This window comes from Protopterus annectens, chromosome 1.part0, assembly GCF_019279795.1.
Source record: "Protopterus annectens isolate FY-2018-M chromosome 1.part0, PAN1.0, whole genome shotgun sequence".
Lineage (NCBI taxonomy): Eukaryota > Metazoa > Chordata > Ceratodontiformes > Protopteridae > Protopterus > Protopterus annectens.
Window position 1 is genome coordinate 119715889 of NC_056725.1, and position 16574 is coordinate 119732462.

Sequence of the window (16574 nt, forward strand, 5' to 3'; positions counted from 1 at the left end):
AACAGATAAAGGAGCAAGGAGATACTACAAAATGCTTTTAACTGCAAACAAATCCGTTACCCATACAGATTAGTTAATAGCAATAAAATACAGTAAAAAGTATACAGCAGGCAGTAAAAAAGTGCTATATATAAATTGCTAGAAGCAATAACCAGTATAAATAAGCCAAAAAAACAGGATACTTACTGTTATCTTTTCAATTTTTCTGAATAGGATTTCCTAGTACTAGGCCTCCTGGCCTCAAGGATGACATCCAGCACCTGTTTGCTGAGGGTTGGTGTTGATGCATTCAAGGAATAAGCCAGGCTGCTAGGTTCAGGGTTTGCAGCTGAGGATGCAAAACCTGTCCCTCCTGCTGGGACAGCAGAGAGGGGGTCTGATGCAGGTGCCAGGGTGGTACTGCTGTCAGACTGCGTAAAAGTGGGTACCAGTGCTGGCATGGCCAGTCTGGTGCAATCATGATTGTCCTTGGCCTGTCCTGTTTAATCTTGAGTAGCACTTCTGAGAAGAGGGGCAGTGGGGGAAAGGCATAGATTGAGAGGTTTTCCCATGTAAAGGAAAAGGCATCCACTTTCCATGCTTGGCTGTGGTGAGTTCTGGTGTAAAATTTGCTCAATTGATGGTTTTGGGGGGAAGCATAGAGGTCTACTTCTGGTGTTCCCCACCTATGGATTAGAAGCTTGAATATGTTGGGTTCCAGTTTCCACTCATGTGGGTCCATTAGATTTCTGCTTAAATCATCTGCCAGTGAATTTTCTTTGCCTGGCAGGAATTGAGCTTGCAGGTGCACTTGGTTGCTCAAGGCTGTGTTTCACAGAGCCATGGCTAACCTGCAGAGTGGGTAGGAACGAATCCCCCCCTGCTTGTTTATGTACCACATAACTGTGGTGTTGTCTGTCTTTATCAAGCGTTGTCCTGGAAGGATAAGGTATTTGAAGGCTGTCAGTACATTCTGTACAGCTAACATTTCTTTTTGATTGATATGCAGGTGCATTTGTCCTGGGCTCCATTTGCCTTGAATGCATTTGCCTGCCATGTGAGCCCCCCATGCATAGTCTGATGTGTCTGTTGTTAGGGTTTGGGTGGCGGGGGATTGAGTTAAAGGGAGTCCCTTGTTTTGGTAGCAGGCCTCTGCCCACCAAAGGAACTCTGTCCTTAGGCAAGGAAAAAGATAGGAATCACTGTTTCCTGGTCCTGAGAATGTTGGCACCAGAGACTTTTTAAGTACCATTGAAGTTTCCTTATATGCAGTCTTGCATATGGAAGTAGGAGAATGCGTGAGGTCATGAACTCTAGGGCTTGCAGTATTTTTCTCGCAGATAGCTGGGCTTGGGTGGCCAGTAGTTTGAAGTAATTTGTCAAATAAAACTGTTTTTCTGGAGTGAGGAATGCCATCTGGGAAGTTGTGCGCAAGCTTGCTCCCAGGAATACAATTTTTTGGCTGGGTACCAGATGTGATTTCTTTTCGTTGAGGGTATACCCCAAAGAAGTTAGGAGTCTCTTTACAAATGTCAGGTGCTGTAGTGACAGTTCCTGACTGTCCGCCTGAATCAGACAGTCGTCCAAGTATGGGTAAATTTGAAATTTTCTCTGTCTGCAGTATGCAATCGGTGGAGCCAGGCACTTTGTGAATACCCTGGGTGCAGTAGATAAGCCCAAGGGAAGTGCAGAGAACTGACAGTGCATAGAGCCTGCCCTGAAATGTAGATATTTCCTTCAAGATTCCCTTATAGAGATGTGCAGATAAGCTTCTTTTAAATCTAGAGTGACCAGCCAGGAGTCCTTGGCTAGCACAGGAAGCAGCTGTTGGAGTGTAAGCATTTTGAATTTTGGTACCACCAGGAAGGTGTTGAGAATTTACAGATCCAGGATAGGGCGCCAAGAGTTTTCTTTTCTGGGCACAAGAAGCAGTCTAGAGTAGAAAGCCTGTCCCGTTTGCTCTATCGGGACAGGTTGAATAGCCCTGATACTAAGAAGAGAAAGTACCTGCTTTTGGGCCTCTGCCCACTGGTTTGGGGGAAGGTCTGGGAATCTGTTTGCGGTTGGCAGAGAGTGGAAGTATAATCTGTATCCTTGGGATACAATGTTTAATACCCATCTGTCCTGGGTAATGTACTCCCAGTTTCTTGCATGCAGGGCGAGTTTTCCTCCTAGGGGTGCAAGCATTTGGGCGTAGCTGGGAAGGATGAAAGACAAGTCATTGTGAAATTTTTCCATAAGGGGGTGGCTTACCACACTCTGTTTTTGAGGTGGGAGCACTCCATTGTTTAGATCTGTGCATACCCGGAGACTGTAGTCTTGGTGGTCTGTTCACCTCTGGGTTTGGACTGAGAAAGTCTGGGAGGGACTGGAAAGGACCAGTTCTTTGAAGGCCAATGCCTACTGAATCTAGGTGGCTGTTCCCGTAGGAAATCTTTAACAGTTTTGCATCGATTTAGCTTTTTCCTCCACCTTTTTAAGAACTTCTTCTGCTTTTGTGCCAAACAAACGTTCTTGGTTTAATGGAGCATCTAGTAATTTTGCTTTGACATGGTCTGGCAAGATTTGTTCCTTCAACCAAGCATGCCTTCTCAGAACAGATTTAGTGACAGCAGCCTTGCAAGATGCTTCTAAGGCATCAAAACCACACTGCAAAGTATGTTTTCCAACTTGGTTTGCAGAATGCATTAACTCTTGTAAATCTTTATTTTCTGCACAATCAGGAATCAACATAATTTTTTGTTTAATTAGTTCTATAATATGCTGCTGGTACTTCAACATGTGAAACTGGCAATTTAAAGCCCTGATGGCAAGAGTTGCAGAGGTATATACCTCTTTCCTCCATCTGTCTAAAGCTCTAGAATCCCTGTCTGAAGGGGTAGGGGTTTTGGCTGTAGTAGCCTTAATACCTTTAGGGCCCTAGGATATGGTCTCTGGATCTGCAGTGGGATTTTTGAAAAGAAATTTGTGAAAGTCAGGTACACTGTAGTACCTGTCAGGCTTTCTAGGAGCTGGTGGCAAAGTATCAGGGGTAAGACTGGATTCCATGAAGACATCCTCTACAATTTCCAGAACAGGGGGGATAGCTAGGTGCCTATGCTGAGGCAAGTTTAAAAATTCCCCGAGTCTCTTTGGAATGTGGGTAGTCCTGGCACTCCTAGCGGAAATGCTCTCTGAGGGTATGCAGGGTTTCACAGAAAGAAAAGCATCTGGGGGGGGGGGGGCAGAGGGAATGGAATCCTCTGCATCTTAATCCTCACAGGTAGATAAGGGTATGTCCTGGTAATCAGAGGGATCAGAGTCATCGGACTCCAGATCTGTAGAATCAGAAGGAAAATCTATTTTTTGTCTTTCAGAGGGGGAAGGCTGGCTTCCCCTGATTAACATAATAAGGTCTTCAGCCATTCTAAGCATTTGTTTCAGTGGCATGGTAGCTTGAGAATGGGCTTTGGTCGTCGGTTTCCTAGGTGTAGTACGAACTCTGGGCCTGAGAAATTCAGTAGTTTTAGTCAGAAATGAAATAGTCGGTTTAATATGAACATCGGAAGGTCTGAATACACCCACAAAAGCCGGTACCTGCACAGCGGCTCCGGAACCATCCAAGGAAGAGACATCCACAGGTTCCATAGTTGAAGAAGCATCTCACGGCATACCGGACATCAAATTGGTCTCAGTAGAGGCCAGCGCCCCACTGAGTACCGGCAGACTGGCAACTAGCTTAATGGAAGCGTCGCTGCCAGTTTTGGACCTATGTGTTCTGTCTCTGTCTTTATCCAGATCGGTAGTGGGATGGCTTATCGAAGCCATCGCGGAATACGGAGAACGGGAGCGAATGAATTTAGCGACAAAGATAGCCTGACGACGAATAGTTCGGGTGTTGAACAGGGCACAAAACTGACAGCGAGGAACGTCGTGGTCTGGGCCTAAACAGGTGACGCAGTACGAATGAAAATCTCTGTGAGGTATTTGCTTTCCACAGGCAAGACAATTGTTAACTTTTTCTGACATTGGTTAGAGCAAGAAAAAAGGATCCCCAACAGGGTACTTAGCTTTAGAAGACTTCAGGTTTGAAACTCGAATAACAAAAATTTCAGATAGCGGCCGACCGGCACTTGCAAACTGCTTCTGCTTCGGGCTCTGCTCGGCAAGAAAAGCTGATGTAATGCCGTCGGCTGCATGTTTTATATCCCTGACGACCTGACATCATGGAAGAGGCGACAGCTTCCTATGCAGAAATCCCAAGACTTTGGTATTCAGGCCGACTGAGGGCTACCTGCAGGCAGATAATCCAAGTGCGATGACTGCAACAGTGAAACACGAAGAACATCAGCAGCCCCCAACTTCTGTTACCTCAGGCAAAGCTCTACAAAGACACAGATCAACATTAGAGGACCCAAGAGATTTGCTTCCAGTTTGTGTATGTAAATTCATCCCACACAGATGGACTCTGTGATGGGTATTACCAGTGACTTCTTAGCAGATATAAAGCAGTTTTTTTTTGTTGCCTCAGGATGACTGAGATTAGAAAGGCCAAGGAAACAAAATTACCTTAGCCTGTTTTATTTACAGCATGGGACTAAAGATAGGTTGACTGCTGCTGCAGTGGTAAACTTAAGCGTTTAGTGAAATAAAATGATGAGTAAAATTAAGAAAGTAAGGGGGGGGGGGGACTAAAGCTATGAGATAAGGTTAATATTTAGACGTACTAAAAAAAGAAATTGAGAACAGTATTTGAAGTACAGCCTAGCAAAAACAAAAAAATACAGCTGAATGATAAGCTACTAGTAACTTGGACAACTACAGAAAGCAAAAAAAAAAATTCACATTGGGTTATGCAATGGCAGCAAAACAGCCAATTATTAAGCACCCGAACCAATAAAAAAAACACACTACTAACAAATAAGCACTTGAAATAGGCACACTGGAAAAAGCAACAGACTGTATATAACCAACATGTGGTACCAGCTATATGCGGAGTTACCCAGTCAACATGCAACAGCAGGAAGCAAAATGGGTTCAAATAATAAGGGAATAATTAATACACATAAAGGTACTGAATATGAAACAGTACATGGACAAAAATCAAAATAAAAGCAGATCGGCCAAAAATAGATAAGAACAAAGAAGTAGTAAAGAAATAATCAGTAAACACAACTCTAGTTTGATTACCAAGACAATAATCAAAAAGGTTAAAGAATAAGTACAATATGCACAGAATTCAGGTTTAATAAAATCAATCACAACAGTTAGACTAAGTAGTTAATGAGGCAGAGCTGCTAAGGGTATTACTGCAATCCATGAATGAAAACATTAATTTGTTGGCCTTGATATTTCATTTGGGTATGACAGTATGATAGACTCAGACTTCAGGAGGACCCAGTCTCTTGGTTGAACCACCACCTGCTCCACTTTAATTTGGATTTAATGTTTTGCTCCTATTTTAGTTGGTTAAACACAGGAATTTAAGTAATGTAAGTAGTGGCCACCAGATACCTGTCCTCAGGGCAAGTCAAGATCATTGGCACAGCAGTCTAACTACCACATACATTTATGGTGCCCCAATTAGTGTACATATACCATGGCATAATCTTGAACTATGCACTTACTAGTATGTGAAAATGTTTGTGGAGTTCTGACACAATTCATCCCTGGAATGCAAAATGAAGGACAAAATGTAGGGGTGACACACTTCCCTTCTAGAGGTCAAACCAACAATAAACCTGCAGTATTCTAGGTACAATTTTATCTGTTCAGAGTATCTCAGTCACAATGGACCATCCGGCTTAGCTCTTCCAAATGGTGGGCAAGCTTTGCATTATAGTATGTTTCATCATTTGAAGGCCATTATTCCCTCCAAGAGGGCAAGCTGGACTTCATTAGTCATAAAAAAAACTTTCCCATATAAGCCTGCGGTCATTTCAGTCAGAAATTTACCTGACTGGAGCAGGTGCAACTTTTCACTACACTGGACTTCTAAGGGATTTGATGTTGACTATGTCTCGCTGCCTCTGTGGATGATCATGCTTATTCTGTTTGCTTGAAGGTCCTTAGTTATGTTATACTCAAGAGAATTTGGAAGTCTTTGTGTTCTGGTATTCTTCCACCCATTTTAAAGGAGGCTATGGTCATTAATGTTCTCAAGGGTCCGTCTTTGGACCTAAGCAACCTTGAATATTACAATCCTGTGTTTAGCAATCCTGTGTTTAGCCTTTCATTAATAACAAGCTTATAGAAAAAGAACTGAGCAAACAGCTTACATCTTTTATTGAAACTTGCATACCTTTAAATCCATTCAGTTTGGTTACAGGGTATGTCTAAGTACAATTAAAATGTTTAATGACTGCTTGGGAAAAAAGGTCAAAGTTTTTCCCCATCTTTGTCTTCTACATCATTTGTGCTACATCTAACACCATGGATCATGGGGTCTATTTATTTACTTTTGTTTAATGGGGTAGTAAACTGATCAATATTGACCAATTTCTGGTTCAAATACAAAACATTTCAACAAAATAAAAATACAGAAAAGTAAGCAATAAGAGTAGTTCAGACTAATTACATAAAAAAACTGTTTCTGTACCTTCTAGCTAACAAGGAAGTGTAATGCACAATGTATACATTAGTTTCTAAATTGGGTCAACCTTCAATACATCTGAGAGTGGAGAAAAGACTTGGAAAGGAGACAGGGACAGTGTGTTAGATGATATGTCCTACACTGAAGCAACAGCATTTGGCTTGGATGTAAAAGCGCTTTTTGAGTTGCAATCTGAATTTGGAGTAAAAGCTCATTTTTCTGCATGTTGAATTTGAAAGCTTGCCAAGAGCAGGTGCCTAAGAGGAGGATGCATGTGCATTGCCGTGGGCTTTGGTTCTAGGGGTAAAGACAGCTGGGAAGCTTGCGAGTAGAGTCTCAGGTTGTATGAGGAATGTTTCTTCATGGAGTCCAGCTGCAAGGGAGTAAATGTTTTGAGATGGAGTAGTTCATAGAGTTGGGATCCTAACCGCAGGTTAGATCTTTGTTTTATGCGTAGCCATTTGGCTTTTTCTAAGGTGATACAATGATGCTTACAGAGAGGATAATTTGTAAAGATAATCTACAGCAGCATCTGCTGATTCATAAGAGTGGTGATGTTTTTCTTGGAGGAAGAAGTGAAAATATGAAATCCATGATCAAAGATGAGAAAGGAGAACTCCTTTGCTGATGGCTATTCTGGCTAGCTAGGATAGAAAAGGGCAGATCTTTTTGGCACAGTAGAGGAGGAAGTTTATTTTGTTTCTCAAACATTTGTTTACCAGGAAAGTCCAACTTGGAACGAAGCCAATGTTCAGCGGCGGCCCGGACAGAAACGCTTCAGACGCATATCTTTGTGACGTGGGAGGAAACCGAAGCACCCAGAAGAAACCCGCATGAATGCAGGACATGAAGACTCCACAAAGAAGGCACTCCAGCAGAGAATCGAACCAGAGAACTTCTTGCTGTGAGATGACAATGCTACTACTGTGCTGTCCATTTTGAAGCTGGAGGTTGTGGCTATGGAATGTCATTCAAGACAGACAGTTAAAGACCTCACGTTGTTATTGAATTTTCTGTAGAATTACAAAAAAAAAAACACAGTTTTGGTCTTAGAGAGGTTGAAAAGTAGTTTATGAGCCATTTATCCTAGAATTCTGTCTCCCGTCTGCTCAGCCACAATCAGAGTATACTTGTATTGATGGTTTCAGTTCTCACCCCTTGTACTGTGTGGTTCATTATGGGTCAATACTGGATTAGTACTTTTTCCCCATGTGCATACTGTCATTAGAATACGTTATTAAAGGAAGTGGACCTTATTAAAGTATCACTGCTTTGCTGACCACCCAGCTATCCCTCTCCTCTCACAGGTATGCTGCTCCCTACTTACTCTTAAACACTATGTCCAGTCTGCTCATGTGGATGAAGAGCAACTGGCTGAAGCTCATGCCTTACAAGTCCATAATGATGGCCTTTCATAACATTTATAAGCCCTCCATTGTTCCAATCAAGCATCACTTATAGAGGAACCTAGCCTGAATTTATGTCCAAGGTGCAGAACCGCAGTGTGCTCCTCAAAGACGGAAAGATATTAAAGGACCAAATGCTGACTGCAGTCAAGAGTTTGTTGCCATCAACGTGGGCATATCATCCAAATTAATCATCTTTTATTATCAGAAGACCAACTTACTGTTCAAGAGCTGATCACACTTCATCTTGACAACTGCTGAAGGCTTCCCAGCTGTGACATGGAAAAGTTACAGCTGGTGTGGATTTCAGTGGCTAGATTACTTGAGACTGTCCCTCACCACTGCCATACAACACCTAAGCTAAATAGCCTGCAATAGATTTTTGTTCTAGTTTATTGTTTGCTTTAATTCAATTACTTTACTTATTGCCTTATAATGTACTTTATTTTTATGCCTAGTAATAGTCAAGCAAACAGAGCTGACTGAATCTGCTGATTGTTTCCACTGGAAACAAATGTAAACAAGTTGACTCATTAAGCCTGCTATTTCCAAGTAAGTTCTAAATGATAACATTTCTCCTTAATCTTCATATCAGGTACAATGTTCCCCGCTTAACAACTTACATCCATAAATTCTGAACTTGCAAGGGACAAAGCAGGAGAGGATGGAAGTGAGTGGTCAATACCAGCTCATCCATCTTGGAGAAAGGTGGCAGCTTGGGTCAATGCATGGCTAACACCTACAGGAATGCAGGTGTAACTACCTACAGCATGAAGAACCTTGCATGCAAAGGCTACCAGCTGTATGCCACTTAATGAGTAAGTTGTGTACACATGAAAACACACACAACCTCGTGAAAGCAACAATACTTGGGCTTGCAAGTCTGCCGAAGTAATGAGGAAAGAACAGACCCACAGGATCTGCAAAATGGCCACTTCTCAAAATCCAACTCTCACCTATTCTTGTGAACAAATGGAGCAGATAGTTCCTGCTGTAGGAAGGGGGTCCACTAAGCAAGTGCTGCAAATCAAAACAATGAGCTATAGGCCCAAAACAATTGGTACAAGTGGAGTATTACAGGGTGAAGGAAAAAATAAGGAGACATGGAAATTAAGGACCACATCATCTGAAATACTTCAGATTAAGCAAAATGCCACTTGCAAGTCACCCTGAAAAATCTGTCCCTGATTCACAGCAAAACCAAAATCAATATGAACCATCAAACCTAAAGGATACAACTTCTTACTAAGACAAACTGGCATTCCCTGGGTGGGAATTCCCAGATATGCTCATAATTAGTCCAAAATGACAAAAAATACATCAAACCCACAGACATTGCCAACATCCTAGTTGACAGGTTCAGCGCAAACTTCTCCCCCCCCTCCCCACCAAAAGGGCAAATATTTATCCCAGCAGAGTGCTGCCCCCCTGACATCTCAGATGCTCAGGCAAGAGCTGCCCTCTCCAAAGCAAAAACACAGCATCAATGGGACCAGAAGGTGTCCCGGGCTGCGTCCTACATGAACTCCAAGAAGAGCTAAACCCAAACATAAAACTACTGTTCAATCTCAGCCTTACTACAGGATATGTACCCAAAGAGTGGCGTACAGCAACAGTGGCCCCTCTCCACAAAGTTGGTGCCTCAACAGATCCTGGAAACTATCGCCCCATAAGCCTGACTAGCTTGGTCTGCAAAGCTATGGAAAGGATCATCATGGACCTCATAAATAAAGATATTGGGGACCTACAGACACTGGATACTACCCAGTTCGGCTTTGTTAAGGGCAGATCCTGCCTCTTAAACATGGTTGATTTCTTCGAAACAGTCACCAAGGCCATTGACGAGGGGAAGGTGGTCCACACAGCCTACCTGGACCTCGCAAAAGCCTTCGATACAATACCCCACTCGGGCATTATAGATAAGCTCACCAGCTTAAATATAAACCCCTATGTCACTAGATGGGTTGCAAACTGGCTTAAGGACAGAACCCACATGGTTAGGATTGCTGGAGCCATGTCAGACTCCAAACCAGTTACAAGTGGCGTCCCCCAAGGCTCAGTCCTGGGACCTCTCTTGTTCGGTATATATTTCTTGGAGGTACAGGCCAACACAGAAGGACTGTGGCTGACTAAGTTCGCAGATGACTGCAATCTGGGCGCCATAATCGACTCTCCAGCCGACACAAGCATCCTCCAAAAGGGCCTCATAGAAACAGACAACTGGTGCCAGAGCCATGGCCTCAAGCTAAACACCAAAAAGTGTATAGTCATCCCCTTTGGCAAAAACAAAGTGCCCACAAATTACCACATAGGTGGTAATCCATTAAGTACAGAAGAAGTAATTAGGGACCTGGGGACCCAAGTTGATAGCAATCTCTCATTTGACAACCACGTGGCCAAAGTGGTTAGAAAAACATTTTATATAGCCCACCTAATCATGAAGGGATTCACATCTAGATCGGGGGAGGTCATCCTGCCTCTTTACTCATCCCTCATCAGGCCCATAATTGAGTACAATGCCCCTTTTGGGATGTACCTTACCAGACACCTGCAGAACTGGAAATACCCCAAAAGTACCTCACCAAGAGGATCATAGGGCTCAAACAGATGCCATATGCTGCCCGGTTAAAGAAACTCCAGCTCTACTCAGTGGCATACCGCCTGCTCAGAGGCGATCTGTGCCTGACGTATAAAGCCATGTCCAACCTGGAATTAATGGACATGCTGCACCTCAGAAAATCCAAATCCCATCCAGCTACGTGCTCGAGAGACTTGAACCTCAGCACTGAAATAAATAGGACAGCATGCTGGAGGGACAGATTCATAACCCAGAGGCTCCCTTCACTCTGGAATAAAATCCCAGTCCAGGTTAGGCAGAGTCCCTCATTGACTCTCTTCAAGAGGAATCTTGATGAGTGGATGGGAGATCATAGGTTTACCCCGGGTATCACTTCTGTGTCACTGTTAGACAGAGGCACAGTATACTAACCTCGAAAAAGGGCATAGCAAAATTAATTTAAAATGGGTGCGAAAGCCAAACACATTCTGGCTAGGCTTATAAATGCCCTAGGGCAGATAGCCTAGTATGAACCTATGAATCTATTTTCAACTTCTTACTAAGACAAACTGGCATTTTGTTTGTCTCAGTAATACATGGCACTGTTTGGTTCAATGAACAGTCTTCTTCTGTAGTTATTGGGCTTAAAGGTAAAGCTTGTTTTCAAATTTCATTTTTTACTCTCTTATCGCAGGATTTGTGTGGCCATTCATTGGGTGTTTCCTGCTTCACAGTTACAAAAACCCAGGTTATCTGAAAGTTACTAAAACTTCCTGTAATCACAAAATACAACATACTTGGTCCTTCCCCGATACACTAAAGTCAAACAATAAACATGAATAACATATATGATCCACCAAAATACCAGGCTGAGGTGCACTCCTGGAATGTGTGCAACACCTGTCACATACCACAACACACGACCCTGACCTCAAAAATAATCATTTTTCATAGATACAGTAAACATTAATTCATAAGGATCAAAGTAGTTAACCTTAATGAAAGTATAAAGTAAACAAATAACAGAAACCATTCTCAATGTATTAAAACCCTTCTGCTTTAAAAAAAAACTAGGATTTCCCACATACATTTTCATATCATTCTAAATAAGAAGTATAAAATCCTTTAACATTATCATGCTTTTTCTGTTTAGATGCACTGCCATTGTCTATACTCAGTGTGACTTCAGATCCACCCCTAGCTCTAAGAAATCAATATCCCAAAACTAGCACGGCTTCCCGTTCCTCCAAGAGTACAGAAGTAGTAATTTAAGAGTGTGGTAAGAAGACAGTTCAGTATTAGTTGTAGTTTGTGATGTTTCTACTGATTTTCACAGCCCCATTACAGAGGTTTATGGGTGTAGACAGGTAAGAAAGAATATGGATGCAAACATTCTATAATATTACATTCTACAATACTGTCCCTTTTTTTTAAATGATAGACATCTGTACACAGCTCTTAGGGGTGATTAGTTTCTCAATATCAAGTCTCAACTACATTTTGCTAAACTGTAATGTTTAAAGAAGTTAATATTTTGTTATGGATAAATGGGTGGACTGACCCACTTAAAGACCACAAAATATCACTGATACTCAGTTCCCCAAGTCAGCAATATTAACTCTCCCCTTTGCCACCACATAGCAGCATAGCACTTTGCTACAAGTCTGATCCTCTCCATTCCACATGAAACAATTAGAGAGTTGCTGAATATAACACAGGTATAAATCAACAGCATGCTCAGAGTTTTACATCTCGTGTAGAGCTGTAAAGAAATGCAACACTGCTCAAAGGTACTATACCTGTGTTTCAGACAGAGATGGAAGATTGGCCCGGGATGGTTGCTTGGTCCTTGGTCCTTTCAGCGGTCTCTTTGCTGGTACATTGTCTGGCATTGTGATGATCTTACCACCTGGTACAGTTGAATAAAACCTCTTAAGTGCTCCAGTAAGTGACTCCAAACTAGAACAGTTGCGATTAGTTCTTAAAAAAGGAACGCTGCCCAAGTATGAAAAATGTTCTTTTACATCTTTAACATTTAAACTACGGAATAGAGTAATGCAGTCCTTCTGAAGTGCCAGCTTTTTCAAAAAAGAACTCTGTGGTTGAGCTTGTAAATAAGAGTCACTTGTTTTAGTGCAATTTAAAGTCAGGCCATCATTTTTCAACAGCCTGTAAACAAAGTTCCAACATTCATTTCTTCTTTCCATTCCTTGCCTCAAACAGTATCGATGACGTCTGTGAAAATGATGTGCAACACGATGAGAAGTGAGAAGGATGCCAATGGATTTTCCCAACATGATGGCATAAACTGCTTAATAAAAAAAAAAAAAAAAAAAAGAAGAAAAAATAAATAAATAAAAAGGAAAATAGAGACATCAATAGCCTTATCACCTTTAAACATTTGTCTTGCATTCTAATTTGAAAACTATGTTATACAACACAGAGAGGAAAGAATATCAGATATGCATATTTGTCTTAAAATAATTCTAAATGAAGGTAAATGGCTTGCTTTACTGATACATGTACCATTAGGTTATAGCAGTTTAGCTCATGGTAGAAGAGTGATCCCTGACGTAGCTAAATAACACTTCATTCAACAAAAAACATTTAAAATGAAGTGGTGAAACAAGGACAAATTATAATGTGTTACAGAAAAAAATAATCCCATGTGAAGTTAAATGGCTGGCAGCCAATAATCCAATTTCAATTTCTTTAAAGTATGTGGGCATACACATCCTACCACATGTTCGGAAAACCCTAGAATTATTACCAGTTCATAAACAGGTCCCCAAACCTTTAGTAAAAGATTATTCATTTTAACCTCAATGCATAAAATCAGGCATTTTGTATAAGGGATTTACAAAAAACACAAGTATGTGTTTTTTTCTGTGAGATGTAAAATTTGAGTTCAATGTACTTACTGCAGGTACAAAAGAAAACATTATTGGAGAAATGGCGTTCCTTAATTTTGTGCAAATTATGGTAGAGTTAGAAGGACTGCTTAGCAATTAATACAGTCACAAGGCTCATGTGGCGAGTGTGGAGAAACTAGTACAATGGCCCTGTGCCAACTCTGTGCTACACCAGTAATATCATACATCTCAAGCTGGACAAAACCAAAAATAATAAGGGGGAGGGGCAAAGGCTGAAAAATAGTTTAAAGACTGCTCTTATAAACCTAATAAAAAGCTAGAATAGCAGCATTTATGATAGCATACATTTTTTGAAGGATATGAAGTCTGAAACTGAAATGTTTTTCGTAATTTGGTGGCGTCATTCTTAAGTGATTTGCCAAACAAAAACTTGTATATATATATATATATATATATATATATATATATATATATATATATATATACATACATATATATATATGTATGTGTGTGTGTGCGCCTATATATATACACATACACACACACACACACACATATATATATATATATATATATTATGTGTGTGTGTGTATATGTATATATATATATATATATATATATATATATATATGTATACATATATGTATACATATATGCACGTATGTGTGTGTGTGTATATGTATATATATATATATATATATATATATATATATATATATATATATATATATATTCATAGGTAGGTACTCGGCTACTGGCCCTAGGACCTACATAAGCCTAGCCAAAAGGTACATTGGCTTTCGGCACCCAAGAAAATTATTTTCCTGTGCCACTGTCGAGCACAGCCACAGAAGTGATCCCCGGGGTAAATTTCCTATCTCCCATCCAATCGTCAAGATTTTTCTTGAAGAGTGCTAATGAGGAGCTTTGTTTGATATAGATAGGTAGTTTGTTCCAGAGTATGGGAAGTCTCTGGGACAGGAATCTATCCCTCCAGCATGTTCTGCTTATTGTGGTGACAAGGTTTAGGTCCCTAGAGAGTGTAGCTCATAGGGACTGGGATTTTTTTTTAAGTGGAGCATGTCTAAAAGGTCTGGGTTTGACATACTTTGTGTGTTAGGCAGAGATCGCCTTTGAGTAGGTGACATGCGGCAGACTAAAGCTGCAGTTTTTTGAGACGGTCTGCATAGGGCATCTGTTTGAGGCAGGTAATCCTCTTTGTGAGGTATTTCTGTGGCCTTTCCAGTTGTTGTAGATGTCTTGTGAGTTACATACCAAAAGGGGCATTGTACTCTACAATGGGTCTAATGAGTGACGAGCAGAGGGGAACAATGACCTCTTTTTTCCTGGATGAGAAACCATTTGTGATGAGGTGTGCCACGTAGTAGGATTTCCTGACTACTGTGGCGATGTGATTATCAAAGGTGAGACTACTGTCCAGCTGTGTCCCAAGGTCTTATCACACTTTCGGTTTTAAGTAGACTACTGCCTATGTGGTAGCTCATGGGTACAGAGTTTTTCCAAAAGGGATGACAATGCACATTTTGGCATTGCGCTTGAGGCCATGGAAGGCCCTTTTGTAGGATGTCCACATCTTTTGGAGTTTTGATTATGGCTCCTAGTCTGCAGTCACCTGCAAACTTCATTAGCCAAAGACCTTCTGTGTTAGCCTGTACTTCAGAGAAGTAGATACCAAACAGGAGAGGACCCAGGACTAAACCCTGTGGTACTCCGCTTGTTACTGGTCTGAAGTTGGATTTGGAGTCTGCTACTTTCACAGTGTGGGTTCTGTCAGTGAGCCAGTTGGCAATCCATCTTGTGACATAGGGATTTATACCTAGTTTAGTGAGTTTATCTATAATTCCAGAGTGGGGGATGGTGTTGAAAGCCTTGGCAAGATCTAAATAGGCTGTGTTAACCACCTTACCCTCATCTACAGCTTTGGAGACTGCTTCAAAGAAGTCTATCAGGTTTAGGAGACATGATCTGCCTTTTACAAACCCGAACTGGGTGGGGTCCTGAGTTTGGAGATTACCAATATCATTGTTTATATGTTCCATGATGATACGTTCCATAGCCTTGCAGACCAGGCTCGTTAGGCTAATGGGGTGGTAGTTTCTGGGGTCTGTGGTGGCTCCCCCTTTGTGGAGTGGGATAACAGACGCTGTGCACCATTCAGTGGGCACATAGCCTGAGGTGAGGCTATGACTGAACATGGCACTTAGGTAGGGTGCCAGTTCATTCTGTAGTTCATGTAGAACACAGCCTGGGATGTTGTCAGGTCATGGATGCTGTGTTCTTGGATTTGGATAGTGTGTTTTTTACCTGTGCAGCCGTGAGTATAGGAACTTTGCATTCTTCTGGTATAGAGATGGGCCCTTTAGGGGATGGACGGGGGTAAAGTTAGCAATGAACCAATCTGCCAGGATGTTGGCAAAATCAGTTGGTTCTGTATATTTAGTGCCATTGTGCTGTAACTCAGAGCAGATCTGAGTGTTGCCATTGAGATTCTTGACATAGCTATAGAATGCTTTGTGGTTGTCTTTAGAGTCAGTGGCAATTTTTTTTTTCGTAACTAGCTTTGGAGGATTTTATGAGGGATCTCAGCTTCTTACGGAGGCTGACCAGGGAGTTTCTCCAATCATGGGATTTTACTCTTTTTTTGCAACAGTTTCTTTCTTCTGTTGTAGAGTTTGTTTATGGCAGGGGACCACCAGATTGGCTTCCTTTTTATGGAGGATAGCATCTTGGTTCTGTGAGGGATTGCACGATCCATGCACTCGTGTGAGTGCTTATAAAGTGCATTTGTGTAGGATTCAGCAGTCATACCTCTATTGTCCATCAGCATGAGTGTTGTGAAGTTTGCCACTTCTGTCTTAAGAAGCATGAAGTTGGCTTTGGAGAAATTTTTTTACTGTGGTTCCCTAATGGGGGGTGGGGGAGGGATGTGGATGTCTAGGGAGATTAGCTTGTAGATGGATCTGACCAACGAGGAACTGACCTCTGGTGCGGAGCACCGGTTGCCCATGTTGGCAATAACCAAGTCTAGGATATTGCTGCCCCTAGTGGGGGTGTGGATAAGTTGATCCAAGGCATTGGAATATATGAATTCCAGAAAACGTTGAGCACAAGAGTTGGTACAAGAGTAGTTTTCCCAGTTAATGGTGGGGTAATTGAAATCGCCCGTT

At 41.6% G+C, this 16574-nt stretch overlaps 1 protein-coding gene across 5 annotated transcripts in view; it reads right to left on the bottom strand.

Moving 5' to 3' along the window:
• The window catches only part of RMND1 (required for meiotic nuclear division 1 homolog), a 611103-nt gene that overhangs the window by 541521 nt on the left and 53008 nt on the right, over positions 1–16574 (bottom strand). For 3 of the 5 annotated variants that reach the window (XM_044088165.1, XM_044088253.1, XM_044088505.1), the window contains exon 2: positions 12313–12821. In XM_044088165.1, the coding sequence (XP_043944100.1) occupies positions 12313–12810 (498 nt within the window). In that variant the 5' untranslated portion in view covers positions 12811–12821. Of the gene's footprint in view, positions 1–12312; positions 12825–16574 lie in introns of all 5 variants that reach the window. The other 2 variants (XM_044088420.1, XM_044088337.1) reach the window with 1 other exon arrangement.